A 25,100-nucleotide genomic window follows, 5' to 3' on the forward strand; every position below is an offset into this window, starting at 1 on the left:
TTCAAAGAATACACCCAAGAGAATGAAAAAAACACATCCAACACAAACACTGGCATACAACTATTCACAGCAGCATGATTTTTAGAGCCAAAAAGTGGAGGCAATCTAAATGTCCATCAACTCATAAAAAGAAAACTAATGTGGTATAATCATTCACTGGAGTACTGCTGGGCCATAAAAACGAGCGCATGAGCCAATATGTGAATGAAAGAAGCCAGTCAGCCACTGAGGATCACTTCTATGATTCCACTGCAGGAAATGTTCAAAGTAGACAAATCTATGAAGACTGAGATTAAATTGATGGTTGCCAGGATCTGTTTGTGGAGAAAGCTGAAGGAAACAGGCAGTGAACGTTAACAGATAAGAGTTTTTAGGGAGAGGGTGGCGAGGAAAATCTTCCAAAACTGATTGTAGTAATGATTGTGCAATTCAGTGAATATAGTAGGAGTATTTAATTGTGAGCTTTAAAGGAGAATTAGTCAGCATTGTGGCACAGCAGATTAGGCTGAAGATTACAAAACCAATACCCCATGTGAGTGCCAGTTCAAGCTATGCCCACTGCACTTCCGATCCAGCTCCCTAATAAAATAATCCTGGAAAAGTAGAGGGAACTGACCCAAGTGTTTGGATCCACATGGGAGACCCAGATAAAATTCCTGGTTCCTGGCTTTGTCCTGGTCCAGTCGCTCTGTTTTTCAAATAAATTAAAAAATATTTTTTAAAAAAATAAATAAGTGAATTGTATAGTGTCTGAATTGAATTCAATTGCATTAAAGCTGATAATTTTTAAAGCTATTATAAGGAATCTATTTACTACATATCTATTTCTCTTAATGTCATGTATTAATATAATTGTCATAGTTAATTATTTATATCTTCTAGTAAGGTAATCTTTTCAAATTTTCTGTTACTCTTTTTAGATTAACTCTAAGAAAAAAAAAAAAGAAAGCCTCACTATCAACTTATCCTTACACCCAGACATGAACTTTAATTAAACCAAGAAATTTAAATATAATGACATCAAAAATGGTAGATTCACATTACTTTCCCAGCCAGAAAAAGGGCTGTATTTACTTAACACACTATTCATTATAAAGTTACTATATTTTGCATTGTAGCAAATAAAATTTCTTTCTCATGGAACAATCATTTTTCCATTAACTTTTATGTATTTATCTTACCACCCATCTTAAATCAGTTCTCTGTCAGCTTGATTTAGATTCTAGTCTTCTGTTATCACTGATAGTGCTGGTAGAAATTCCCTTACACTAATATGTCTTTCTGAGACATCAAATAGATGTCACAACCTTCTTAGAAAAAATAAACAACGGTGGGACCAATGCCACTCACTGTTTTGACTATCTTTCTGAAAGAAAAAAAAACTCTGATGATACTCTTGCTTCACATTTTAAAAACTGTGCATTAAGATTTGAACATTTGAATCACCACTTATGAATGCAGCATTTTTTCCATTTTTTTCCAGCTTGCTCCATTACTTTGTTGAAATCCAATCAAAATCATGTTCCAGTTTACACTCAGGGTGTTCAAGAATTGTTTCCACTCCTGTCATTTCATACTCACCTATTGTGTTAACTTAAATCTTACTAGTACTCTAGGATTAAGTGTGTAAAACTTACTATACTTAATCTATAAAATTGAAACATTCCGGGTCCAGCGCCATGGCCTAGCAGCTAAAGTCCTCGCCTTGAAAGCACCGGGCTCCCATATGGGCGCCAGTTCTAATCCCGGCGCTCCACTTCCAATCCAGCTCCCTGCTTGTGGCCTGGGAAAGCCGTAGAGAATGGCCCAAAGCTTAGGGACCCTGCACCCGTGTAGGAGACCTGGAAGAGGTTCCAGGTTCCTGGCTTCGGATTGGCACAGCTCCGGCTGTTGCGCTCACTTGGGGAGTGAATCATCGGATGGAAGATCTTCTCTGTCTCTCCTCCTTTGTATATCTGACTTTGTAATAAAACTAGATAAATCTTTAAAAAAAAATTATAACATTCCAAATAATTGTGGGGGTGGGGCAGCTTTTCAGTGTGACAGGTAAAGCCGCTGCTTGCAATGCAAGCATCCTTCATCAGAGAGCTCTGCTTCTGATGCAGTTTCCTACTAATACACCTGGGAAGGAACAGATGATGGCCAAAATTCTTGGGTCTCTGCTATTCATGTGAAAGATGGCTCCTAACTTCGACCTGGCTCAGACTAGTTACTGCGCGTATTCAGGGGCAAACCAGTGAATGGAGGTTATTCTCTCATGTGTCTTTTCTCTCTCCTCTCTGCCACTCTGCCTTTCAAATACATAAATTATCTTTTAAAAGAAACAATATTTAAACCTGTCAATCTATTATTTCTCATTTTCCAGAAATTTGTCTTATTTCTGATCATCTGAATCCTGCTTTCCACCTCCAACCTTTCCTTTTGTTTATGAGTCAGTGTTTTAATTCTATCAAGAATCATCATGGTAACAAATATCTCTACAACATTATGTCAGCACAACTGCAAGGATGCATCTTTCCTTTATCAAAAAGACTAATAATAATTAGAAATAATTAGAAATCATCACCTACCTGCAAATACAGTTTGTCTGATTTCAACTTATTTTCCAACTTCAGAATTTTCTTTGCCTGTTCTGGTACATCCAGCTTCATTTTTATCATGCACTTAGTTTCCCGAACAACTTCCAAAATTTTCGGATCAAAATTAACCAGAAGCTTCCCTGTTTCTGGATGTCGCACAAAAAGTGTGGCTTGCAAAGCTAAGGCGAGAGAAGAGGTTGGTGACACTGCTCACTCTGAATTTCTTACCTGCGGTTACTTTTGTTTACACCATCTGTTTCTTAAGTCAAGGACAATAGTGTTTTGATGCCTTTGTCTGAAGGCACACTGTGGAGTACAGGGGAAGTCTTTGAAACCTAGACAAATGAATGCTGTGTGTGCAATGCCATCAAATCAGATTCAGCAAGACAGAATTTGACCAGGACTTGATGGCCTTTGCACTAGGAAGTTCAATACTTTCCTGAGCAGGTCAAAAGAGAGCTGTAACACAATATCTCAACTTTATTTCTATGAATTGTTACATAACCTAGCAAAAAGGGGAGATGGGCGGAGATATAAGAAATGACCTATCTCAGTGCGTTCAAACCCTTTCCACACTTGATCCGAAACTGGTTTCTTTCAGGAAGTTGATCTGAAATAATTCTCAATCCTGAATTTCTGATAGTCAGACTCAGTATCAATAACAAATATTTACTAGCTTCCCTGAGCTGTGAACAGTTACAAGGGAGAGGCGAATTTATTTTCGTACTACCTCTTAAACATACAGATAGGCAGTTTCAGGTACACTTTTAATCACAAATTGAAATACATAATACAGAACAGCCTGAAGCTATTTGTTATTGTAGCATGAATTGCTTCTACAGGCACACTAACAGAACATTTACGGACTGGTATGTACACATTTGAATTACATCACATATGAATAAATAATACTAACATGATATTTCATTATAGTTACAAAAGATTCCAAGCCTTACGTGGCTTCACATAATATGGCTGCATCAACTTACTAGGAAAATAATATACTGTACATTCCTTTCAAGTCAGTTGACTTTCACACATTAGATCAAATCAGCCATGACATGAATCTTAACAATGCAGGTTTCATGAGAGTTTTTTTTAATTTCTTTATTTTTATTAGAAAGGCAGATTTTATAGACAGGAGAGACAGAAAGTGGTCTTCCATATTCTGGTTTACTCCCCAAATGGCTACAATGACTGGAGCTCAGCCAATCTAAAGCCAGGAGCTTATACTGAATCTAACACACAGATTCAGGGGCCCGAGGACTTGAGCCATCCTCTGCTGCTTTCCCATGCCATAACCAGGGAGCTGGGTCAGAAATGGAGCAGCTGGGGCACAAACTATCACCCATATGGGATGCTGGTACTTGCAAGTGGAGGATTAGTCATGTTAATGCACCGTGGCAGGCCTCATGAGTATGTCAACCAAAAATCTTACCCAACTTAATAGGAATATTTTAAAAATTGTTAGAAAACATTTGTCCTCCCAAATATATTCCAAAATTAAATTGTGAACACTCATATAATATAGTAATGCCTTCCTTAAGATTGCAATGAGTATGCTTGAAAACACAAAAGGGTCAGTAAGATGAACAAGTCATGACAGCCAGGAAGTCTACTCCAGGTTTGAGAGAGCCTTTCAGTCCACCTGAATCCCCTTCAGAGGAAGGCTACAGGCCAGCCACTACCAATGCCGGGTCCCCTGCTATCACTGCAAGGTCCAGTAGAGTTACCCGTGGTGCCATCAACAGAACAACAGGAAGCCTTCCTCAACAGTCCATTTCTGAAAGCCTGTGTACTCATCAAAGAATGATAGGGAACTTCAAAAAGTTTATGGAAAAATAGTATCAACTGATATTCTCTGTTGACAGCAGAAAACAGTAAAATTATAATTTACTCAACAGTATCTGATCTGTATTTATGAGATGATTTTAAAACATGAGAAGAGCTCGCAAGCATGCCTAGTACAATTCTGTGGCACTTTTCAAAGCAGTACAACTCAACACTTATGGGAATGAATTCAGAAACCTGACTACCTCCACTTGAAGCCCAGTTCCACCACTTAGTGTCAGTGTGATCCCAGGCTATTCACTTAACGTCTCAGTACCTCGGTTTCCTCATCTGTCAAACAACAAAAACCACAGTTCCCAGGAAAGTCACTAGTAGGCTGAAAGAATTTAGTTGAAGTGCTGGAACAAAGACTGATGTGTGGTAAGCACCTGTATAAAATGTCAGTTATGATGATCATTTGAAACATACAAAGTCAAACAGACAATATCCTTGGAGTGTATAGAGGAGAAAAGACAGACATTTAAAGCAGTAAATGCTATGAGAAAGAACTATAAGAAAGGGTAGAGGACTGGGGAAGAAGATGTTATTTCCCTCCTGAAAGAAAAATAAAAGACTTCGTGGAGCAGGTTATTCCTGAGTTTGCTTTTGGATATGTGCAGGTAAGGGAAAGAGGACCAGAGCAGAAAAACCAGCGGGACAGAAATGTGCCCGTGTGTGCAGCACTGAAGTAGCAAAACGTACGGGCTCTGGATTTCAGCTATTGAAAACACCCTTCTCTCTTTTTCCAGAGAGTTTTCAGTTTCTCATGAACGCTCCTCTGAGAAAGTATGGCAGACTTTTATTACAACCCACAGGATCCTACCATATGCCACATTACCCAGGAACAGCTGACCTATTCAAAGTGCTTATTAAAGGTTTAACTGCAGGGCTGGGGACAACACCCTACAGGACCAAGGTATTGTCCTCAAGGATGCAGGTATGTGGTGTGGCCAAGATCTGTGTATAAGCATTCCATCCCCAACAACTGAAACATGTGATGAGTTCTGGAACAGAGGCAAAAAGAAGAACAGCTCTTCTCATCACCAAGTCCAGTGCCCCACCCACAGAGTTTCCTGTGGGGTTTCCTGTGCTCACCACTCTGCTCTGGCAAAGCAGAGATCCTGGTGTGGGAGAAACAAACATTTCTAGAAGGGGATGCAGTCAGAGTTCCACCAAGGTCCTGGATAAGAGTTTACAACTGAGGTTATGATTGGGAGCTTAAAGGTAAAGCATGGATGTAAAAAATACTCCATATCAGTTGGTACAAGGGTTAAGTCACCATTTGGAATGTCTGCATCCCATGTCAGGGTACCTGGGTCAGAATTCAAGTTCTGCTCTCCATTCCAGCTTCCTGCTGATGTGCACCCTGATGGGCAGTAGATGATGAAGACTCAAACACCTGGGTCCCTGCTATCCACATGGGACATTTAAGTTGATTTCCTGGTTCCTGCTTCAACCTGGCCCAGTCCCAGCTGTTGCAGGCATTTTGAGGAGTGAACCAACAGAAGGAAGATCTCTCTGTCTTCATGTTTGTCTGTCTGTCTGTGCTCTCTTTCTCCTTCCCTCTCCCTTCCAAATGAATAAATAAATTTTTAAAACTTCACCAGAGCCACGGTCTCATTCAAAACCACCCAATATCTCTGTCTGTGCCTCAGCACATAGTCTTATACCTACCATACTGAATCTGGGAAATCTCTTTGATCCACGCTGTGTGGTAAATCACCTCAAATTCTACCAACACGTAGGAAATTTTGTTATATTGACGAATGACGGCTTTACCTTCCACGCTTGACAAAATTTCTGAGTTTTTCTGTTTTTGTTTTTAAGAAGAAAGATATATTTGGAAATTAGTAACTTTTCCTATCAGAAACATTAAAGCTTTTAAATGCTTTAAAAGAATTGTGCTACCAATGTATGTTTTTGCCTCTAAGTAAGCCAGAGAAGGGAGAGCCCACACAAGCTAGAGACAGAAACAAGGAAGCAGTATCAGTACAGAAGGAACCATGGGAAAGGAAAGAAAAGGTTTAAAAAGGAGAGTGCTCTGGTCCTACAGATGCCTCCCCCAGGGAGGGGTTGCTAGGTGACTCTACCTCCAATGCATGGGAGGTAGCGTGGGGTACCTCCCCACTTTTCCAGATAAGATACAATTGACTGATTTTCCTTCAATTATAAACAGCAAGATAAATTCTTATAGTCCTGCACCAGAAAAGGAATCACTCATCAAGAATAAAATCAAAACTTTTAAAATCAAAATATAGAACAAAATGGGTATTTTAATCTAATGGTTCAAATTCCTGTAGGCACATCAGAGTGTGTAGGTATAATTCCCAACTCTGTCTCCTGACTCCAGCTTCCTACTAACATGGACCATGGAAGCAGCCTTGATAGCGCAAGTAACTGGGTTCCTATTGATGGAAAACTCGGGTTGTGTTTCCAGCTCCTGGCTCCCATCCCAGTCCAGTTCCAACCCCAGTCATTGTGGGCTTTGAGGGAATGAACCAGCAGATGGAATCTTGCTCTTTTCTGTTTGTCTGTTTCTGTCTTCCTGTCTCTTAAATAAGTAAAACAAAAAAATCATAAAACAAAAAACTTGATAAAAACAAGATTAAGATGGAAAAATTAGTTTTAGATCAAACAGGGCAATCTCTTCCTAGCCACTTCAAGTCAATCAGCAGTTCCCCAGCCTGGCTTCTCAAACAAGGCCAGGGCTTTAATTTTTTTTTTTTTTTTTTTTTTTTTTGGCTCTCCAGAACATTGATATGAACAATTGCAGCCAAACAGAAATGGCAGAAACTTAACATTCAATACTGCCTAAATTAAAAAGTGTCTTGCAAGGCTACTAATCTACAGTTATTCTGTTCATCAAACCATAAGACATAACATCAAATAAACCAACTCACCCCTGCTTCCCTGTCTCAAATGAAAACAAACCAAAGACACACTGGAACTTTCAGAATTCCAACACAGCCTAAGACTGTCCCATTTTTAAGAAATCTAATCATCTTCAGGATGTGGAGAATTAAAATGCTCTATTATTCCCTGCCTAAATCTTGGCTCTTCAAATAGAAATATACTCTATCTGCACTTTCATTAAACACCAATGTCTTTGTGTCTACACATAGGAATGAGCAGCACAGTAGACTTGTATTTTATTGTTCTTTCAAAACCTTGTTTTTAAATACATTTTCCAAAGTAATTAAAACACATAATGTCCTAAGATTCATGAACTTCTCAACTGGCTTATATGCTGAACATGAAAAAACAAATCTCGTTTCTTTCAAACTATAGGCTAACTTTCCTTTGACCAAAGAAGAATTGGCTCCAAAGACTGACATTGTGGTGTTGTGGGTTATGCTGCCACCTGTAATACCAATATCCTGTATCAGAGTGTCAGTTCTAGTCCCATCTACTCCACTTCTAACAGGGCTCCCTGATAATATCCCTGGGAAGGCAGCAGAAAATGATCCAGGCACCTGGGCCCATTCTACCCATGACAGAGATGTGGATGAGATTCTTGGTTCCTAGCGCAGCCTTGGCTGTTGTGGCCACTGGGGCAGTGAACTAGTAGATGGAAGAACTTTCTCCCTGCCTTGCAAATAAATAAATCTCAACTATAAAACTCAGAAAGCAATGGTTCTAATGACTTGACTGTGTATGAATGTTACAGGATCAAATCTATTTAATGTATCAAAACCCCCATAACCCACACATCATAAATTTTACTATTGACTTACAAAGAAATAGTTGATGGGCTCACTTATCCGGCGATAAAGCTGCCTCACCCAGAGAATTTTGCCTGCTATTGGGGGCATGTTGCGAGCAAGAGGAGGATCGTCTTTTTGAGAGTGATAAAGCTGGAATTTAAAACACAGTACTAAAGTCTGAATTCAACAAAGAAGGCAAAAAAGAAAATACTTTTATTTGTACTATTGTTTCACCATTATTCACATGTTGCAGACACAGGAGATAGTCAACAAAATTGCAAATGCACTTCAGAGACAATGTGAGGCTCAGAAACAGAGGTACTCACAATATGTGATACTTAATGCTCTTTCACCTTTATTACCCATGACATGCACTTTTTTTTCCTGTCCCTATCCCAAATTTTAAGGAAGTGGTTACGAGGAAATGCAGACCTACACTCTGTCATAATACTCGCCAGAGCCCCTATTTTTGTATGCAAAAACATTAATTCAAATGGGCTTTTCTCTGCACACATCTGAAATCCGTGAGGAAAAGACAGTTGTTAAGAACAAAGAGACGTCAATTAGCTACCCAATGACACACTTGTCTGCATCTTCCCATATTCAGAAGGAGCATCAAACACGCCTAGCAGGAACATATCACTCTGAAAAACTGGCACAAAAGAATGATGGCAAATACCTGCGCTTTTTTTCCTTCTGTATTAATAGCCTAGTCTATGAAAAAATAATGATACTTGCCTTCTTAGTAGCTTCAAGTTCAGCTACATAACACTGAAGAATTCGTTCAATCGTGTGGTTGATTTCTAATTGAAGACAAGGAATGTTCAGCTTCTGAAATCTAAAAATAATTAAAGCTGGATAATTAAAAAGCAAATGAGAAACACACTTAAGATATTCCAGAGTTCTAAATATCTATGCATTCCTTGGATAAATATTCATACTAAGTCTCATACATTGTGCCAGAGCACACAATGAGTGATGGATAACACAGGCGTGATCTCGCTCTCCTGGAGCTTATAGCTTTTTTATGTAAAAAAAAAAAAAAAAGCAACTAGCAACCACAAGTGATAAAAACAATTATTTACACTATGAGGTGCTGGGAATGCATGCAACAGGGGAACCCAGCCAAGTCTGGGAAGTCAACAAGTCAACAAGACTTTCCCGAAAGAGTTATATTTAAACTGAGATTAAAGCAATGAGAAGGGAGTTGGTTTGCAAAGATGAAAGACAATACATTGAATGTGCCACTGTCAACATCGATGCTCACAAAATTCCAAATAACCAAATCAAAATGACTGTCAGATAAGCATCACTTCTACTTAGTGCCTGAGTGACACATAGGAAGTACAAGCAGCATTTGAACTGACATCAGCACATTCCAGGTAATAAAGAGAGAAAAAGAAACAGAGAGAAGTTGCCAAGAAAATGGTACTTGCCAACTATGTACCACTCTCATTCATCAAAAGCATCTATGTCCATAGTGACTGTCACAGAGATGAGGATTTGCTGCAAAGCCAGACCCATTAGCTATCATGGAAGGATTCCTAAAGTGTCCCTAATGGGGGCCTTAAGCCCTCCCTGAGATGGAAGCCTGTAGTCTACTTCATTCCTCTAATCCAGGATACCCTGAACTCATGGGGTGTGCTGCTGTCATGAACAGAGGAAAGGAAGCTGGAAGGTGAGTGGATGTTAGGAGCTCTTGCTACAAACCAAAGAGGGCAGTAAGTATGAGAGATGATGAATATATTAATTGATTGCTTATAGTAACCTCTTCTCTATGTCCATCAAAACATCACATACCCTTTAGAAACATGTGATAAAGTAAAAACTTTAAGAAAGAAACTATAGGAGTTTTCAGGAAGGAAAATGGACATTCCTGGAGTCCACTACTCTAAAAATCTCACTTTTGGAAATTCTTTCAATATGTATGCTTAAACATTATTTGTTCCCATTTCAGTAAAGATATATGCAATTAACCTCCAGGATTTTACATAGCCAGAGGAGAATATCATGCTATTTTTTTTTTATTGAAAGACTTCCAGTCACCAAAAAAATGCAAAGGAAAAAATCCTAGTATATTTCAAATGTTTACCCATCTATTAATGTGGTGAGAGAAACTTCCAAGAACATCCTATTTGAAACTGTGTTTTTAGGTATCAAGTTGTTTCAGCTGGAAACTACATGATTTAAGGTGTCATAAATACCTTTGAAGCAACTGCAGAGCCTGTTGAGAGGACAGTATTTTTCCAAAAGTACTGTTCATAAATGCCTGTATTTGTACCTAAAATAAAATACCCACATTTAAACCAAAGAGGGGATTTGGGTTTCTAATAGTAATAAACGACTTTGCTACAAAATCAAAATAAACTTACACATGTCAACCACTTAAGCATCTATGATTGTCCAGTGGGGTGGTCCCTAGCCATGCATGGCCACTCCATGCAAGAAAAATGTCTGTCCATATAAAGTACATGCTGGATTCCAAACACGTAGTACAAAAACTGAGTGTAAAATTTCATTAATGACTTTTATAACAATAATATGTTAAAATTACTGCTGCAAAGATCATAATATCTTCTGATGCTGGCAGTTGCAACTCAATATTTACTGAGTTTGAGAATTCATGAACGGTGTATTCTTTATCCAGCATATTTTTGACTTCAAAACATGCTGGTGGAACAATGTGATGAGGCCACAGACACTTAAGGCCAACAGGTATTATTTTCTCATGCTACTCTTCTCTGAGAAATCCGAAGACAAGTTAGAAGCAAAAAATGTTCTTCCGAAATCCCAGCCATAGCAGTGAATGCTAAACTCCTAGTATAAAAAAGGAGGAATCACTTTTCACAAATTGCTTTACATGCATATTCCTCAATCAAACATTGGGGAAAAAAGGCAATTAAAGCTGATACCTCAAGCAAATTATTTAAAAATCAAGGGCCTGGTGCAGTAACCTAGCAGCTAAAGTCCTCACCTTGCACGCACTGAGATCCCATATGGGCACCGGTTCTAATCCCGGCAGCCCCACTTCACTTCCAGCTCCCTGCTTGTGGCCTGGGAAAGCAGTTGAGGACAGCCCAAGGCCTAGGAACCCTGTGCCCACATGGGAGACCTAAAAGACGCTCCTAGCTCCTGGTTTCAGATCAGCTCAACACCGGCCACTGCAGATGGAAGATCTTCCTTTCTGTCTCTCCTCCCCTCTATATGTATCTGAATTTCCAATAAAAATAATCTTTTTTTAAAAAAAAATCAAAAAGTATGATCTCCAAGACTAAGACCACAACACAGATTTTGTAACATATAATCTTTAGTTCTAATATGCTTTCTTGTTCTTTTTTTTCTAATTTAGTTAAATTTTTTTAAGTTTATAGCCAAACACCAAAAGGCATAACTAAAGTATAGCTTAATTTTAAAGAGTTTATCTTTCAAAAAGATAAAAAGAAATCCACACAAAAACAAAAATTGTTAAGAGTGATAGGAGTTGGGGCCCGGCGGCATGGTCTAGAGGCTAAAGTCCTCGCCTTGAACGCGCTGGGATTCCATATGGGCGCTGGTTCTAAACCCAGCTGCTCCACTTCCCAGCCAGCTCCCTGCTTGTGGCCTGGGAAAGCAGTTGAGGATGGCCCAAAGCCTTGGGACACTACACCCGCGTAGGAGACCTGGAAGAGGTTCCTGGTTCCCGGCTTCGGATCAGCACAGCACCGGCCGTTGTGGCTCACTTGGGGAGTGAATCATCGGGTGAAAAATCTTCCTCTCTGTCTCTCCTCCTCTCTGTATATCTGACTTTGTAATAAAAATAAATAAATATTTAAAAAAAAAAGAGTGATAGGATTTTAGGAACTTCATATTTTTTAAAATTATATAAAACACAGTTTTTTGAGCATTTAAGTTAAATGGCGGGATAATATGATTTTTCTCACTTCCATAAGAATTTCAGAGTCAAAAGTGGACAAAGTACGTTCTTATCCCTCCCTCTTTCTCTAGAACATTATAGGTCATTCCTTGAAGCTAACCTTGGACTAACAGTGGTTTTCAATAGAAGAGAAAAAGTGAGAGAGAAATATGTTACAGCTTCATCTGATATACTTCCCAGTTACTCTTCATCCCTCTGGCCCCTTGACCTGTGACACACAGGACCTGAGGGCCTCTCTGGAGATACAGAGAGAATGTGGGCATGAAATATTGGCCAGAAGCAAAGTGATCCATCTTCCCAATCTTCTCTCAAAGCAGTTCACACTTAGGACAAAGAATAATGATTACGAATTCTCTCGTAGCCTGGAAGAAATGACATTGGCTCCATGGCACAACAAAAATCGAATACAAATTTTAATGTAAATTAAAAACGAACCCTAGTCATAATAGCCCTTTGGGCACTGGTTATTCAATACCATCTTTTCTCGGGTATGCTCATTTTTCATTTAAAACTGATACAAACTATTCTGTAGACTAAAAGTTATTCACATTGCAAGCATTTTATCATGTGAAAGTAATTAAAAATAAACAGTAAATGTGTGAACATTTACTATATGTGCATTTACAATATTGAACAGTACTATTGATTACTTTTCAACTTTAAAGTAACAATATGTAAGATTACTTACCTCTAAACCACTGATTTTTGTCATGAAATCTAAGAAATCAGTGTCAAATTCTGTCCTTCTCGGATCCAGAATATCATACTGTTTTTTCTTAACCCCTTGATAAATATTTTTGAATTTGATTGCCAGAATATCTATTCCTTCTATTGTAGAATTAGTTAAGGCTGAATATGTTTGCACAACAGTTATCATCTCTGTGATCTTAAAAAGAAAAATATTATTTTCTTTTTTAAAATGGGATAATAGGCCCTTTTCCTTAAAATAAGCTATTACTGACTCACTGATTAAGAAAACACACCAATAACCAGATCCTAGAATCATTTGGCTAAAACCTACAAGAAGAAATAAAACAAAAGACAAATCTCTGTCACCAGAAACCAGTCTTAGCCTATTTGAGAGAGACAATATTCTATCACCTCTAGAGAGAACATAGAATTTTTTTTTTAAGAATTTCATTACTTTGGGCTCAAGAGCCCCAGGGGAGGGTGGAAGCGTGGCATCCTGTGGATCCCGGGTCACCTGGCCTGAGTCCTTCAGGTGGTGGGTGACAGCTCCATGAGCTGTGGGGGTGGGGTTCCAGCCAGGCCTGGGTCGAGCAGCCCGGCGCCCTCTTCAGTGGAAAAGATGGAGCAGCGGATGACAGGCCCAGATGTACATGGAGGATATGGCAGCCCACTGGGGCCTGCAAGGACATCTGCTATCATAGTAGATAAAGGAGGGCAGAACAAATCAGACAACTATGTCAACCAAGTGATGACAGCAATTATCTGGGTAAATGGAGACTCTAAGGTCAACTCTGTCAGCCAATGCATCTTGGAAGGATTTCCTTATCTTTGGATCAGCGAGATTGACAGCATTTCAGAACTACTGAAACCACTTAAGCAGAACCCTTGGAACACACTCCACATCAGGAACCCAGGGTTGATAATAGGTGGCGTTCCCCATCCCTGGTTACTGGGGAGACTGTAAGGCTGGGTGTGGGAGATAAGGGGTTATCTCCCAGATAAATGGAAGAAGAAATAGAAAATTTGGAAGCAATGATCTCACCTACTTTGCCCTAACCTTCAATCCTTCCCACCCTGCTCAACTATGTAAACATCATCAAAAATAAAAATTCAAAAATGAAAAAGAATTTCATTATTTCATCTTTTGTCACCAGGGGTTGTTATGGGAACACAGCTAAATAGTTTCATCCTTTTATTCTTTATTTTTTTCTTAGGACTTAGTTTATTTATTTGAAAGGCAGAGTTAGAGAGAGAGGGTGAGACAGAAAGATCTTCCATCTGCTGCCACTCTAGGCAGAGCTAGGTCAGACTGAAGCCAGGAGCTTCTTCTGCATCTCCCACATGGGTGCACGGTCCCAACCACCTTGGCCATCTTCTGCTTCTTTCCTAGGTGCATTAGCAGAGAACTGAATCCAAACTGGAACAACTGAGACTGGAACCAGTGCCCACATGGGATGCTGAGGTTGCAGCCAGTGGCTTTACCTTATGCACCACACCACTGACCCACATCCTTTTCTGAAAAAAAAATTTTTCATTAAATCACTGCATTTGTAAGCTCTTCCATTCTTGTGGGGCCTGACTAGTACTGATATGTAGCATACCTGTGTTTTATCTGGCACCTTCATTCAGGTAAAGAATTGACCCCAAAAGCCTACAGAATGACAGCAATCTCTTCTGGATCCCGAAGAACCCTGGAAAAAACCCTCTAAGGGATTACATTTCAAAACTGGCTGCCTCTATCTCAAAACACCACTACCGACTTCACACCAAAAACAAATCTTGTATATCTGCATGCCACTCAGTTGCTTAACCCTCAGTGGTTCCTTGCTCTGATTCCTGCTTTAGAGAACAACAGCATTCCGCAGGGCTGATCCCTTTCTCCAGTGACCAGAAAAGTGGTAACCCAATCTTCAGGAAGCATTCCATATACAACAGAGAAAGACAGCACTACCAGTGCTTCTACACAGCCAGTAGAACTCACTAAAGTCCCTGCCACTGCCAATCCAGAAGACCACTTTCAGAGAAAGGATGGTTGTTACTCCAGTATTTCCAAACACTTCAAAACACCATGGTGTTCTCGAAGCCAGTTCAAACCTGGAGAAACCACAGGACACATGGAATTCACAGCAGTCCACGCACTTACTCTAAAAAGCAAAAACAATGGGAACAACTCCAAAGCACAAGTTTGCCTTACCTCAACCGTCTAAGACTCTGTTCTTGACATTCCCCAGCACCAACAGTTGGCGGAGGCTGGAAAGAAACAACTAACACCAACACAGCCCCTATTTATCCGAGATAGTAGGTGATCCCACAGCTGTCCCTTCAAACATAACCAATGTACCCTTCAGCCCCACAACACCCGGCAGCTACAAAACATCTGTTGTGGTAACCAAACACAACCACACTCTTGCTGCTTCATCCTGGATTTGGTGTTTTCTCCAGCTCGCTCTTTGTCAGTATTGACCCCTTAGTACTAACAACCAATTTATAATTCCTTCACCAGGTCACTGGCCTTGCTTCCCCCTTCTAGTTCCCAATTGCTTGGGTTCCCTCCTCTCCACCCATCACGAATATAGCCCTACCTAACCACCTACTCCACGATTTTAATTCTCTCTCCAGCAATATCAGCCTCTCACCTCTCCTCCTGCTCCCAAATGTTCAAGATGATAAGAAAATAGAATCAAAGACAGGGCTCTGGAAAACTTCCATTTGCATTACAATTTACATTTATAAGATACAACAAGAGGCAGAGACTATTGTGCAACCTTAAGTCTCTTTATAATGGACTAACAATGGACCACCAAGTCTCCTCCCACCAAAAACCAGGTGTCTAACACTGGTACACTAGACGTTCTTTACTTTTAGTAAGCATGAAAATGTTCCAAAATTAAATTGTTGAAATGGTTATAGAGCCCTGTGGAACAGTAATATATATATATATAATTAGTGCTATATAAATATACATATTTAGCGAGGTAGAGAAAGAAAAATCTCGTTTTCATTGGTTTACTCTAAAAGCCTGCAATTTTGCCTCTTTCTCTGTCAGTCTTCCTCTTAAATTCTGTCTTTCAAATAAAACTTCTAAAGAAATAAGTCTTTAGGGGCCCAGCGAGGTGGCCTAGCTGCTAAAGTCCTCATCTTGAACATGCAGGGATCCCATATGAGTGCCAGTACTAATCCCATGAGCCCCATTTTCCATCCAGCTCCCTGCTTGTGGCCTGGGAAAGCAGTAAGGACGGCCCAAAGCCTTGGGACCCTGCACCTACCTGGGAGACACGGAATAAGCTCCTGGCTCCTGGCTTCGGACTGGCTCAGCTCCAGACATTGTGGTCACTTGGGAAGTAAATTATCAGATGGAAGATCTTCCTCTCTATCTCTCCTCTCTGTGTATCTGACTTTGCAATAAAAATAAATAAATCTTTTTTTAAAATGACAGGGTCCTGCCAGGTACTGAAGATATTTCATCTCCCAGTTTATTTCAGCCTAATATAACAGCTAACAGCAGAGCCTTTTACATCTGAGTTCCATTGGTGAAAGTAGAATCGAGGCTTTGTGAGAGATGAAAGTCTGCAATAGCTCTTGTGTGACTGGCAGAGATAGTAATCAGGGATGAGAAGGTAAGTTGTAATAAAATGCAGTGATCTGTGAGTAATTTAATCAAATGAGTCATGTCAGCAGTGAGACAAAAGCTCAGGAACAATACTCAATGGTACTACATCAAGTATGAAATAACCAAAAAGATGTCATTTGGGGTAGGTAGGTGGTTCTGACTGCTAATGCTTACCTTCTCCAGTCTTTTACAGAAAGCCTCAAATTTTCCAAATATGTACATTTCTGAAACCTCGAAGGATTTTTCTCCTGAGGATTCTAAAATCTGTTTCCTTGTTTTGTGAAAAGACGACTGATATTCCTTGAATAGAAAAATGCAATCCTGTCAGAGAATTAAGAGAGAGAGAGGGTGAAGAGACATCAGTCTGGGAGTCAAAACTCCTAACTTCAGAACTGGTCACACCAACCTCTGTTGCTCTGTTGCTGTAAAAAATAAAATAAAAATTCAATTTTTCTGCCTACATATTAAGGACCTGTGAAAGTCAACACAGGTTTCCTTACTATACATTATATTTTCTCTTCTTCACCCTCACTAATTTCTTTTACCTCTCTTTTTACACCAGAGTATGATATATATTCTCTGTTTTTACATGATCGTGGTTCATTAGAACTCCAAGGAGGTTCAGACGCTATCCATCAACTTATTTCAGGTGAAATCCGTGTTTCAATCGGCATTCTTCTGTACAGAGATGAAAAACATGAAGTCTGCAATACTAATTTGTTATCCATCCATCACTTCTCCAGAAAGTGAGGATAAAGACATTGATAAAGCACTGCTGAAAACACATGTGATCAGAGCTATGCCACTGACTAGTCAGTCCAGAAGCTCTTAGAAACAAAAAGAAGATATATTGAAGCTGGTTTTGTGGTGTAATGCGTTAAGCTGTCGCCTGTCAGTATTCCATCTTAGTGCTAATCCAAGACCCAACTGCTTTACTTTGTATCCAGATAATGCACCTGGGAAAGCAGCAGAAGACAGACCAAGTCCTTGGGTTTCTGCTCCCATGTGACAGACAGGGATGAAGTTCCTGGCTCCTGGCTCCTGGCTTCTGCCTGGCCCAGCCAGCAGTCATTGCGGCCATTCAGGGAGTGAATCAGTAGAATCATTCTCTCTCTCATTCTCCCTCTCTCTCTTCCTCCCTCTCTCCCTCTCTTTCTGCATGTGTGTGTGTATGTGTGCATGCATATAAAACTATGCATTTCAAATAATAATCTTTTAAAAAATCTTTTTAAAAATCTCATTTTAAAAATAGTTATGGTAGCCAGAGTCCAGAAATCAACTATGATGTCACACTAATATTTCCTTTAAAAAAAAAAAAGACTTTTTTATGCTAAACTTCTCCTTTCCTTTTGATTTTATTTTTTATTTGAAAGGCAGAGAGACATAGACAGAGATCTTCTAGCCACTGATTCACCCCTCAAAGGCCTGCAAAACCCAAAACATGGTCACACCAAAAGTAGGATCCTGGAACCCATCCCAAGTTTCCCACACGGGTAGAAGATGGTAGACACCCAAATACTGAAGCTGCCACCCGGTGCCTCGTGAAGTCTTTGTTACCAGGAAGCTGGAACTGGAAGTAGAGCCAGGACTGAAACCCAGGCCCTCTAATGTGGGATGTTAACCACTGCACCAAGCAGTCATCCTTAATTGAAGAGCCAGTTCAATTCTTACCTCACCATCATGCTGACACTTCCACCTCCCTCTTCCTTATATCAGAACACTTGGATAATCCCCATAACGAGATCAGATTAGCAATATTAATTCTGTTTGCAATTTTAATTTCCCCTTGCCATGTCACATAACATACTGACAAATTGGGGGATAAAAATAAAGACATCCTTGGGGTCATCATTATTCTGCCTAGCACAGTCACTAAACCACAATGTTAATGACTGGGACTTAGAAATCTGTATATTTAACAAGTTCCCCAGGTGACTTCAATAAATATGCAGATTTGAGAATAATTGCTTTCATACCTACTTCTAATTATTATACACATTTTCTCTACTAACTTAATCTCCAAAGCATCATGACTGTACTCTCCAAGGTCCTTGATTATTTTTCATCCATTCAACAATAATTTACCGGTGCCTATTGTGCACTGGTAACTTTTTCAGATGCTAGAAATACCAGTAAGATCCCACCCTTGTTGAATTACCATCTATCAGGAGTTCCTTCACATTGCCACCTCTTTACTTACAAACTTACCCCTCCTGCTGGACAGGTGAGGTCCTGAGCCACAATTAGTATTTTCTCCAATCATCTGAAAATTATTTCTAAAAATTACACAATAAATTTTCCTGAAAAAAAATTATACATAATAGAAACCACATTGAACTCCAATTGAGAAAATCCAGAGACCAGTTCTAATTCAGTCTAACTTCCAAAGCAGAAAACTTTGAGAATATTAAAAGAATTACAACACTAGAGAGTCAAGAGTGGGATGAGTAAGGACACATTTAAACAGATGGAGAAACATTAGCCAGTGTGAAGCATTGGCTTCACACATTCTAGGACGCATTCTAGAAAACAGGAGAAGACAGAACAACACCAGAGGGGTACCTGGAGACTGACACAGGAAAACAGCAGACACAACGATGTGGTGTTGCAGTGACCAATACCCAGCTGGAACTCCACCAGCAACAAAGTGGGAAGGGACTTTCACCAGGAGCTTGGGAGGTGAACCCAAAGAACTGTTCATCCTGCTGGTCTGTTTGATTTCACCAGGAGCAGAGACAGAGCAGCAGGTCCCAGACGGGCAATGCAAGAACAGGATAGATTTCACAGTCCTGTTCACGCCCTAGAGCCAAATAGGGCACCATTTTGAATAGGGAGGCAAAGACTATGGACAGTACTGTGCAAGCACTGAGCTGGGAGTGAATTCATTTTTGGTTCAGTGAACTGCAACAACGTGGCATTCTACAGGTTCCACCCAAGATAGGTCCAAGCAGCCCTCAGACCTGATGGCCAGCAGATCAAGAACTCTAGATGTGGCACATCAGGCATCATTTTGTACTGTGTGGAAAAGCTTAGGACTGCAGGCACAACAGTGAGCTGAACATGTGCTGAGCTGGGAACTAACTCACTGAGCTCAGTGCATTGCACTGGTCCCACAGGGAAAATAATACCGACTTTGGCATCGTAAGGTTCAAAATAAGTCCGTGTGGCCCTCATACCTAACAGCCAACAGGTTCTGGCAAGATCAGCACCACCAACAACCTAGCTATATATGACTCCTGGTGTCTCCCTAATCATGGGAACTGTTCTAACAGGAAGTGGGAGAAAGGTTGTACAGACAACAGTGCAGCCTCAGCACAATATCACAGCAGATGGAGAGTGGTGAGCCAGGAGCTGGGGCTATAGATAACATGGCAGAAGTCTAACATAGGAACCTAGATCTGGAATTTGCTGGAGGGAGTGGCACAAGTGACTGCAAACAAAGAATTGTGTGCCAACCACAATAAATAAAATTGAATTGTAGACCTATGGGTGACATAGCTTAGAAACCTTCCCCAAGGAGAAGACTCTACTAACCAGAAGTACAATGACTAAGATCAAAAGAGGAGACAGAGGCACAATGGATATTACTGAAGACTCCCCTGCAAAGGAGAAAAATCCTTTGCCAACCTCAGAGTTCACTGAGAAAGACATCGAGAAAATGGAGGACACAGAATTCCAAACACTTGTTATAAACCTTCTTATTAATGAGAAGTACATTATATAGGAGTTCCAGAAATTTAAGGAACATGTCACACAGGAAATGAATCAAATGAAAGCTGATATATTAGAAATAAAGAATAGAGTGGAGCAAATTAAAAGTACAGTGGAAAGTCTCCAAAATAGAATGAAGGAGGCAGAAGAAAGAATCTCAGAATTGGAAGACAATTCCTGTCACCAAGGAAAAACAAACAAAAAGCTGGAAGCAGAGCTGGGTCAAGCTAAAAAAAAAGGTATTCAAGAATTGAAAGACACTATTAAAAGGCCAAATATAAGAGTTATAAGTGTCTCAGAAGGTGCAGAAAAAGAAGCTGCAATTAAAGATGTATTCAATGAAATAATAAAGGAAATTTTCCTTAATCTAGAGAAAGAATCAGGAAACAACATCCAGGAGGGGCACAGAACTCCCAACAGGCTGCATCAAAAGCAATCTTCACCAAGACACATGATCATCATGCTCTCTTCAATTGAACATAAGGAAAAGATCCTTAAATGTGCATGTGAAAGAAATCAATTGCCATATAAAGGAATGCCAATTAAATTAAGAAAAAATAAAAATAAAATAGAAATTTACAGATTTCTCACAGGAAACTCTACAGGCCAGAAGAAAATGGAGAAACATACTCCAGATTCTAAAAGAAAAAAATTGTCAGCCCAGGATAACATAACCAGTAAAGCTTTCCTTTGTCTTTGAAAATGAAATGAATTTCTTCCACAGTAAAGAAAAGTTGAAAGAATATGCTTCTTACAAACCTGCCCTAAAAATGATACTAAAGATGTTCTCTTGACAGAGAAGAGGAATAGCACCCAACAAAACCAAAGGCAAATGTGAAGAACATCCCAGGAAAATAACAACAGAAGACTAAATCAATGAACAATCCATTGCTAAAATGACAGGACCAAATTACCACCCATTCATATTAACCCTGAATGTAAAAGACTTAAACTCATCCATCAAATGTCATAGATTAGTAGATTGGATTCAAAAACAAAACCCATCTATTTTTTGGGTACAGAAGACATATCTCACCAACAAAGATCAGCAGAAACTCTATCTCAAGGATTTTGGTTTTTTTTAATTTAGTTTCATCTCTTCAAAACACTTTCTCTTTAAATTCTTCACTGACTCATAGATCATAGTAGCATCATTTTCTTCAAGAAGGTTCTTGATTTTCTGTTTCACTTCTTCAGCAATACATTACTCATTCAGTAGAATAAAAACTTCATGACATTTTTAATTTCTTCGTTTCTTTGTGTTGTTGATTTTGTTTTGTGACTTTTCACTTAAAGGGATGTATAGTAACCCTGTACTGGAGACTATCAAATCTAGTAGCATGTTATTTAACCTCATGGTGTTGTGAATTTCTATTTTTCTTCCTTTTGTGGATTTTGTAATGTGGCTATTCATTTAAGGGGATGTATAGTAACTGTGCAATGGAGATTATCATATCCAGATATGAGGATACAATGCAGTATGCATCTCTATTGACAATGAGATGCTGGACTCTCTGCCATTATCCATGCCTGCAATGAATGGACATATGACTGTTTATGAAGAACTATACTTTAGTAATAATAGAGGGGACTTCAGTGGGGGGATGGGAACTTGGGGAGGAGTAAGGGAAATCCCAAGGTCCATGGAACTGTACCATAAAATGATAACAATAATAATAATAATAAACTAAAAAAAATTACAAGACTAAATTGCTAACAAACTACATGAGAAATTCTTTGTTCCCGTCAATTGGTAAATTTGAGCGCAGTGATATCAAAATTAACATTAGAGAAAACATAGAGGGATATACAGAATCCAATAAATAATACAAAAATTTGTTGAAGTTATTTTAAATCTCAGGATAATTTCAGTAACAGTGATTAAGAAGACAATAGAGATGGGCCCAGCGGCGTGGCCTAATGGCTAAAGTCCTCGCCCTGAACACGCCCCGGAATCCCATATGGGTGCCAGTTCTAATTCCAGCAGCTTCACTTCCCATCCAGCTCCCTGCTTGTGGCCTGGGAAAGCAGTCAAGCACAGCCCAATGCTTTGAGACCCTGCACTCATGTGGGAGACCTGGAGGAAGTTCCTGGCTCCTGGCTCCAGATTGGCATAGCACCGGCCGTTGCGGTCACTTGGGGAGTGAATCATCGGATGGAAGATCTTCCTCTCTGTATATCTGACTTTGTAATAAAAAAGAAATAAATCTTCAAAAAAAAAAGAAGACAATAGGAAAAAGAGAAACAATATTAATGAATATGGGGACATATCATAAAAGGTAAAAATTACTAAGAGTATTACCAGCATATGTCAACAAATTATAAATTTCTGACAAACGTAAAAATTTCTCAAAATCATCAAAATTGATTTAAGAAAAAAAGTAACTAGCTTTTAAAATAATAGTAATATACTCTGAAGAAATATATTTGATAAAGGATTGATATTCAGATTATTTAGATTTCCTACAACTTAACAAAAACAATCCCAGTTCAAAAATGAGTAAACAATATATGCACACATTTCTCCAAAGAAGATATGCAAATAGCCAAAAAGCACAAGAAAAGGCGTTCAGCCATCACCAGACAGTAGGAAAATGAAATTAAAACCAAAGGGAGATACCAGTTCATATATATATTAGGTTAATTTAAAAAAAAAACATAAAAAATTTGTTGGAGAAGATGGAATTCCTGAGCAATGCTAGTGAGAATAAAACAGTGCAATCACTGAGGAAGACACTTTCACATTTCCTCAACAAACTAAACATGGAATTGCCAATTATCCAGCAATTCCACTTCTAGACACACACCCAAAAGAAACCGAAGCAAGGACTCAGTAATAATTCCAATATTCACCAACAGGTGAATGGGGCTTTTTAAAATGTTATCTGGACAATAAACTGTGATATTACTCAGCTATAAGCAGAACTGAAACATGCATTAACCTGGAGAACATTATGCTAAGTAGAGTAAGCCAGATATAAAAGAATTCCCCCACATGAAGTTCCCAAACAGAAAAATGCATACTGACGGAAAATAGAATGTAGATTATCAGAAGTAGAAAGGAAGGGTTTGGAAAATCATCATGTAATGGGTATAGCATTTCAGTTTCGCATAATGAAAAAGTTCTGGGAATAGATGGTGGTGATGGTTGTAACATATTGTAAATACACTTAATGTTCTTGAACTATACACCACAAAACTGTAAAAAATGGGGGCAGGCATTTAGCTTAGTGATTAAGATGGCAGTTAAAAACCCCATGTCTCCCATCAGAGCACCAGGGTTTGACACTCAGCCACAGCTCCTAATTATAGAAGCAAAATGCTCACCCAGCAGTGATGGCCCAATTGACCTAGGTCCTGCCCATGTGGGAAGCCTAGATTGAATTTTTAATTCCCAGCTTGGGCCCCAGCCCAACCCCAGCCATTGTGGGCCACTGAAAAATTATTCACTTCTGTCGTGTGTGTGTGTGTATACATATATACATACATACATATATATATATTCTTTGTCTCTAGTGTGTGTATATATATGATCTAGTGTGTATACGTGTATGTGTATATACATATGTATATATCTATATATGTATATACATATATCTAGTGTGTGTATATATATAGTGTGTGTGTATATATATATATATATGTACTCTTTGTCTCTAGTGTATATATAGAAATATATATATTAATGGACGGTAAAAAATTTTTAATAGTTAATACCCCAGTTGAGATACTCACATGATATATCAAAGTGTGTGGGTTTGAGTCTAGGCTCCAGTCCAAATTCTAACTGCCAGTTAATAAGAGAGGATAGCCCGTGCTGGGGTAGTCAAGTCCCTACCTCACATGAAGAACTGGATTAAGTTCCTATGTACTGGCTTTGGCCCCTGCCCAGCCCAGCTACTGGGGGCATTTGGGGAGTGAATCTGCAGATGGAGCTTGTTCACTTTCTCTCTCACTCTCAAAAAATTAAAAACATGTTTTATGATAAAATGTTATATTTTTATATTTTACTGCAATTAAAATATTTTAATTATCTGAATAAAGACACAAGAATTTAGAAATCTTCCCATAAAGAGCTAACAGATAAATGCCATCAGAATTTTTTTCATACAGTATGTTCAGTTCTTATCTTTTCCAGCATATTCAGGAATAATTGACAAACAAAAAACCATGTGTTTTTAAAGTACACAACATGACAGTTTAGGATTAAAAACTCAATAGCAATAAAACAATCTGATTTTTAAAGGACCTAAAGAGACACTTCTCAAAAGTAGATATACAAACGATCAGCAGGTATATAAAATGGTGTTGCTAGCATCAGCAATCTGTTCCATGCTATTCATTTACCTTCTTACCAGTACTTGCTCTGAGCATCGTGTTGCCTTTACCATCTCAACAATTTCCTTATATTGAGTCCTTTTGTTGTTGTTGCTGTTCTGCCAAACACTACTTCTGTTTTTTATCCCTTTGAAATGTGTTTACCTGACATATTTCAAAGCTTGTTCCAAAAACCTCTGTTCTTCTATTAACAGGAAGATGAAATCTGTGCATGGATTTCCACGTTGCTCTGAAGGTGTGGTAGGTAGTGTTGCTGGTTTAAGGCACTACCACACATTCTTTTAAAAACTATCAAAAGCTTTTTTGTTTGTCAGGTTTTGTATGAGGGTCAAATTGTTGGATACTCGTTCTCTGTTGTGGGGAGCAGTAATGTCCTGACTTCAGGGAAGCATGTAATAATTTCCCATCTTGATTTCATTCTGCAGAAAGTAAATTTACAGCTTCTGAGCAACATTTACGGCCATTTTCACCTTCAACATTCAATTCCACTGCATTCTGAGACTCTTGTCACAGCCTCCTCTTTCTGTTTGCTCTGCATTTTGTTTGTTTGGTTGGCTTTTGTTTGTTTGTTGCTTGCTTACTTATTTCTCCTCTTACCAGAGCAACCTGCTTTTGCAAGGGAGGGAAGTCAAGCCCTGATTCTTCTTCCATCATTTCTATCTCCTCTTTCCATTGTCAGCAAATGAATCCAATCTTTCTTGAATTTCAAAGTGCTTGCTTTTCCC

General features: G+C 39.0%; 1 protein-coding gene across 1 annotated transcript in view; it reads right to left on the bottom strand.

The window, feature by feature from the left end:
• Positions 1-25,100, bottom strand: part of DNAH8 (dynein axonemal heavy chain 8) — a 324,409-nt gene that overhangs the window by 247,686 nt on the left and 51,623 nt on the right. Inside the window, exons 13-19 of the mRNA XM_058663714.1 lie at positions 16,501-16,647; positions 12,715-12,912; positions 10,318-10,394; positions 8,852-8,951; positions 8,144-8,263; positions 6,084-6,219; positions 2,571-2,758 (exon numbers count right to left, since the gene is read on the bottom strand). Of these exons, the coding sequence (XP_058519697.1) occupies positions 2,571-2,758; positions 6,084-6,219; positions 8,144-8,263; positions 8,852-8,951; positions 10,318-10,394; positions 12,715-12,912; positions 16,501-16,647 (966 nt within the window). The remainder of the gene's footprint in view (positions 1-2,570; positions 2,759-6,083; positions 6,220-8,143; positions 8,264-8,851; positions 8,952-10,317; positions 10,395-12,714; positions 12,913-16,500; positions 16,648-25,100) is intronic.

Source organism: Ochotona princeps, chromosome 1, assembly GCF_030435755.1.
Source record: "Ochotona princeps isolate mOchPri1 chromosome 1, mOchPri1.hap1, whole genome shotgun sequence".
Lineage (NCBI taxonomy): Eukaryota > Metazoa > Chordata > Mammalia > Lagomorpha > Ochotonidae > Ochotona > Ochotona princeps.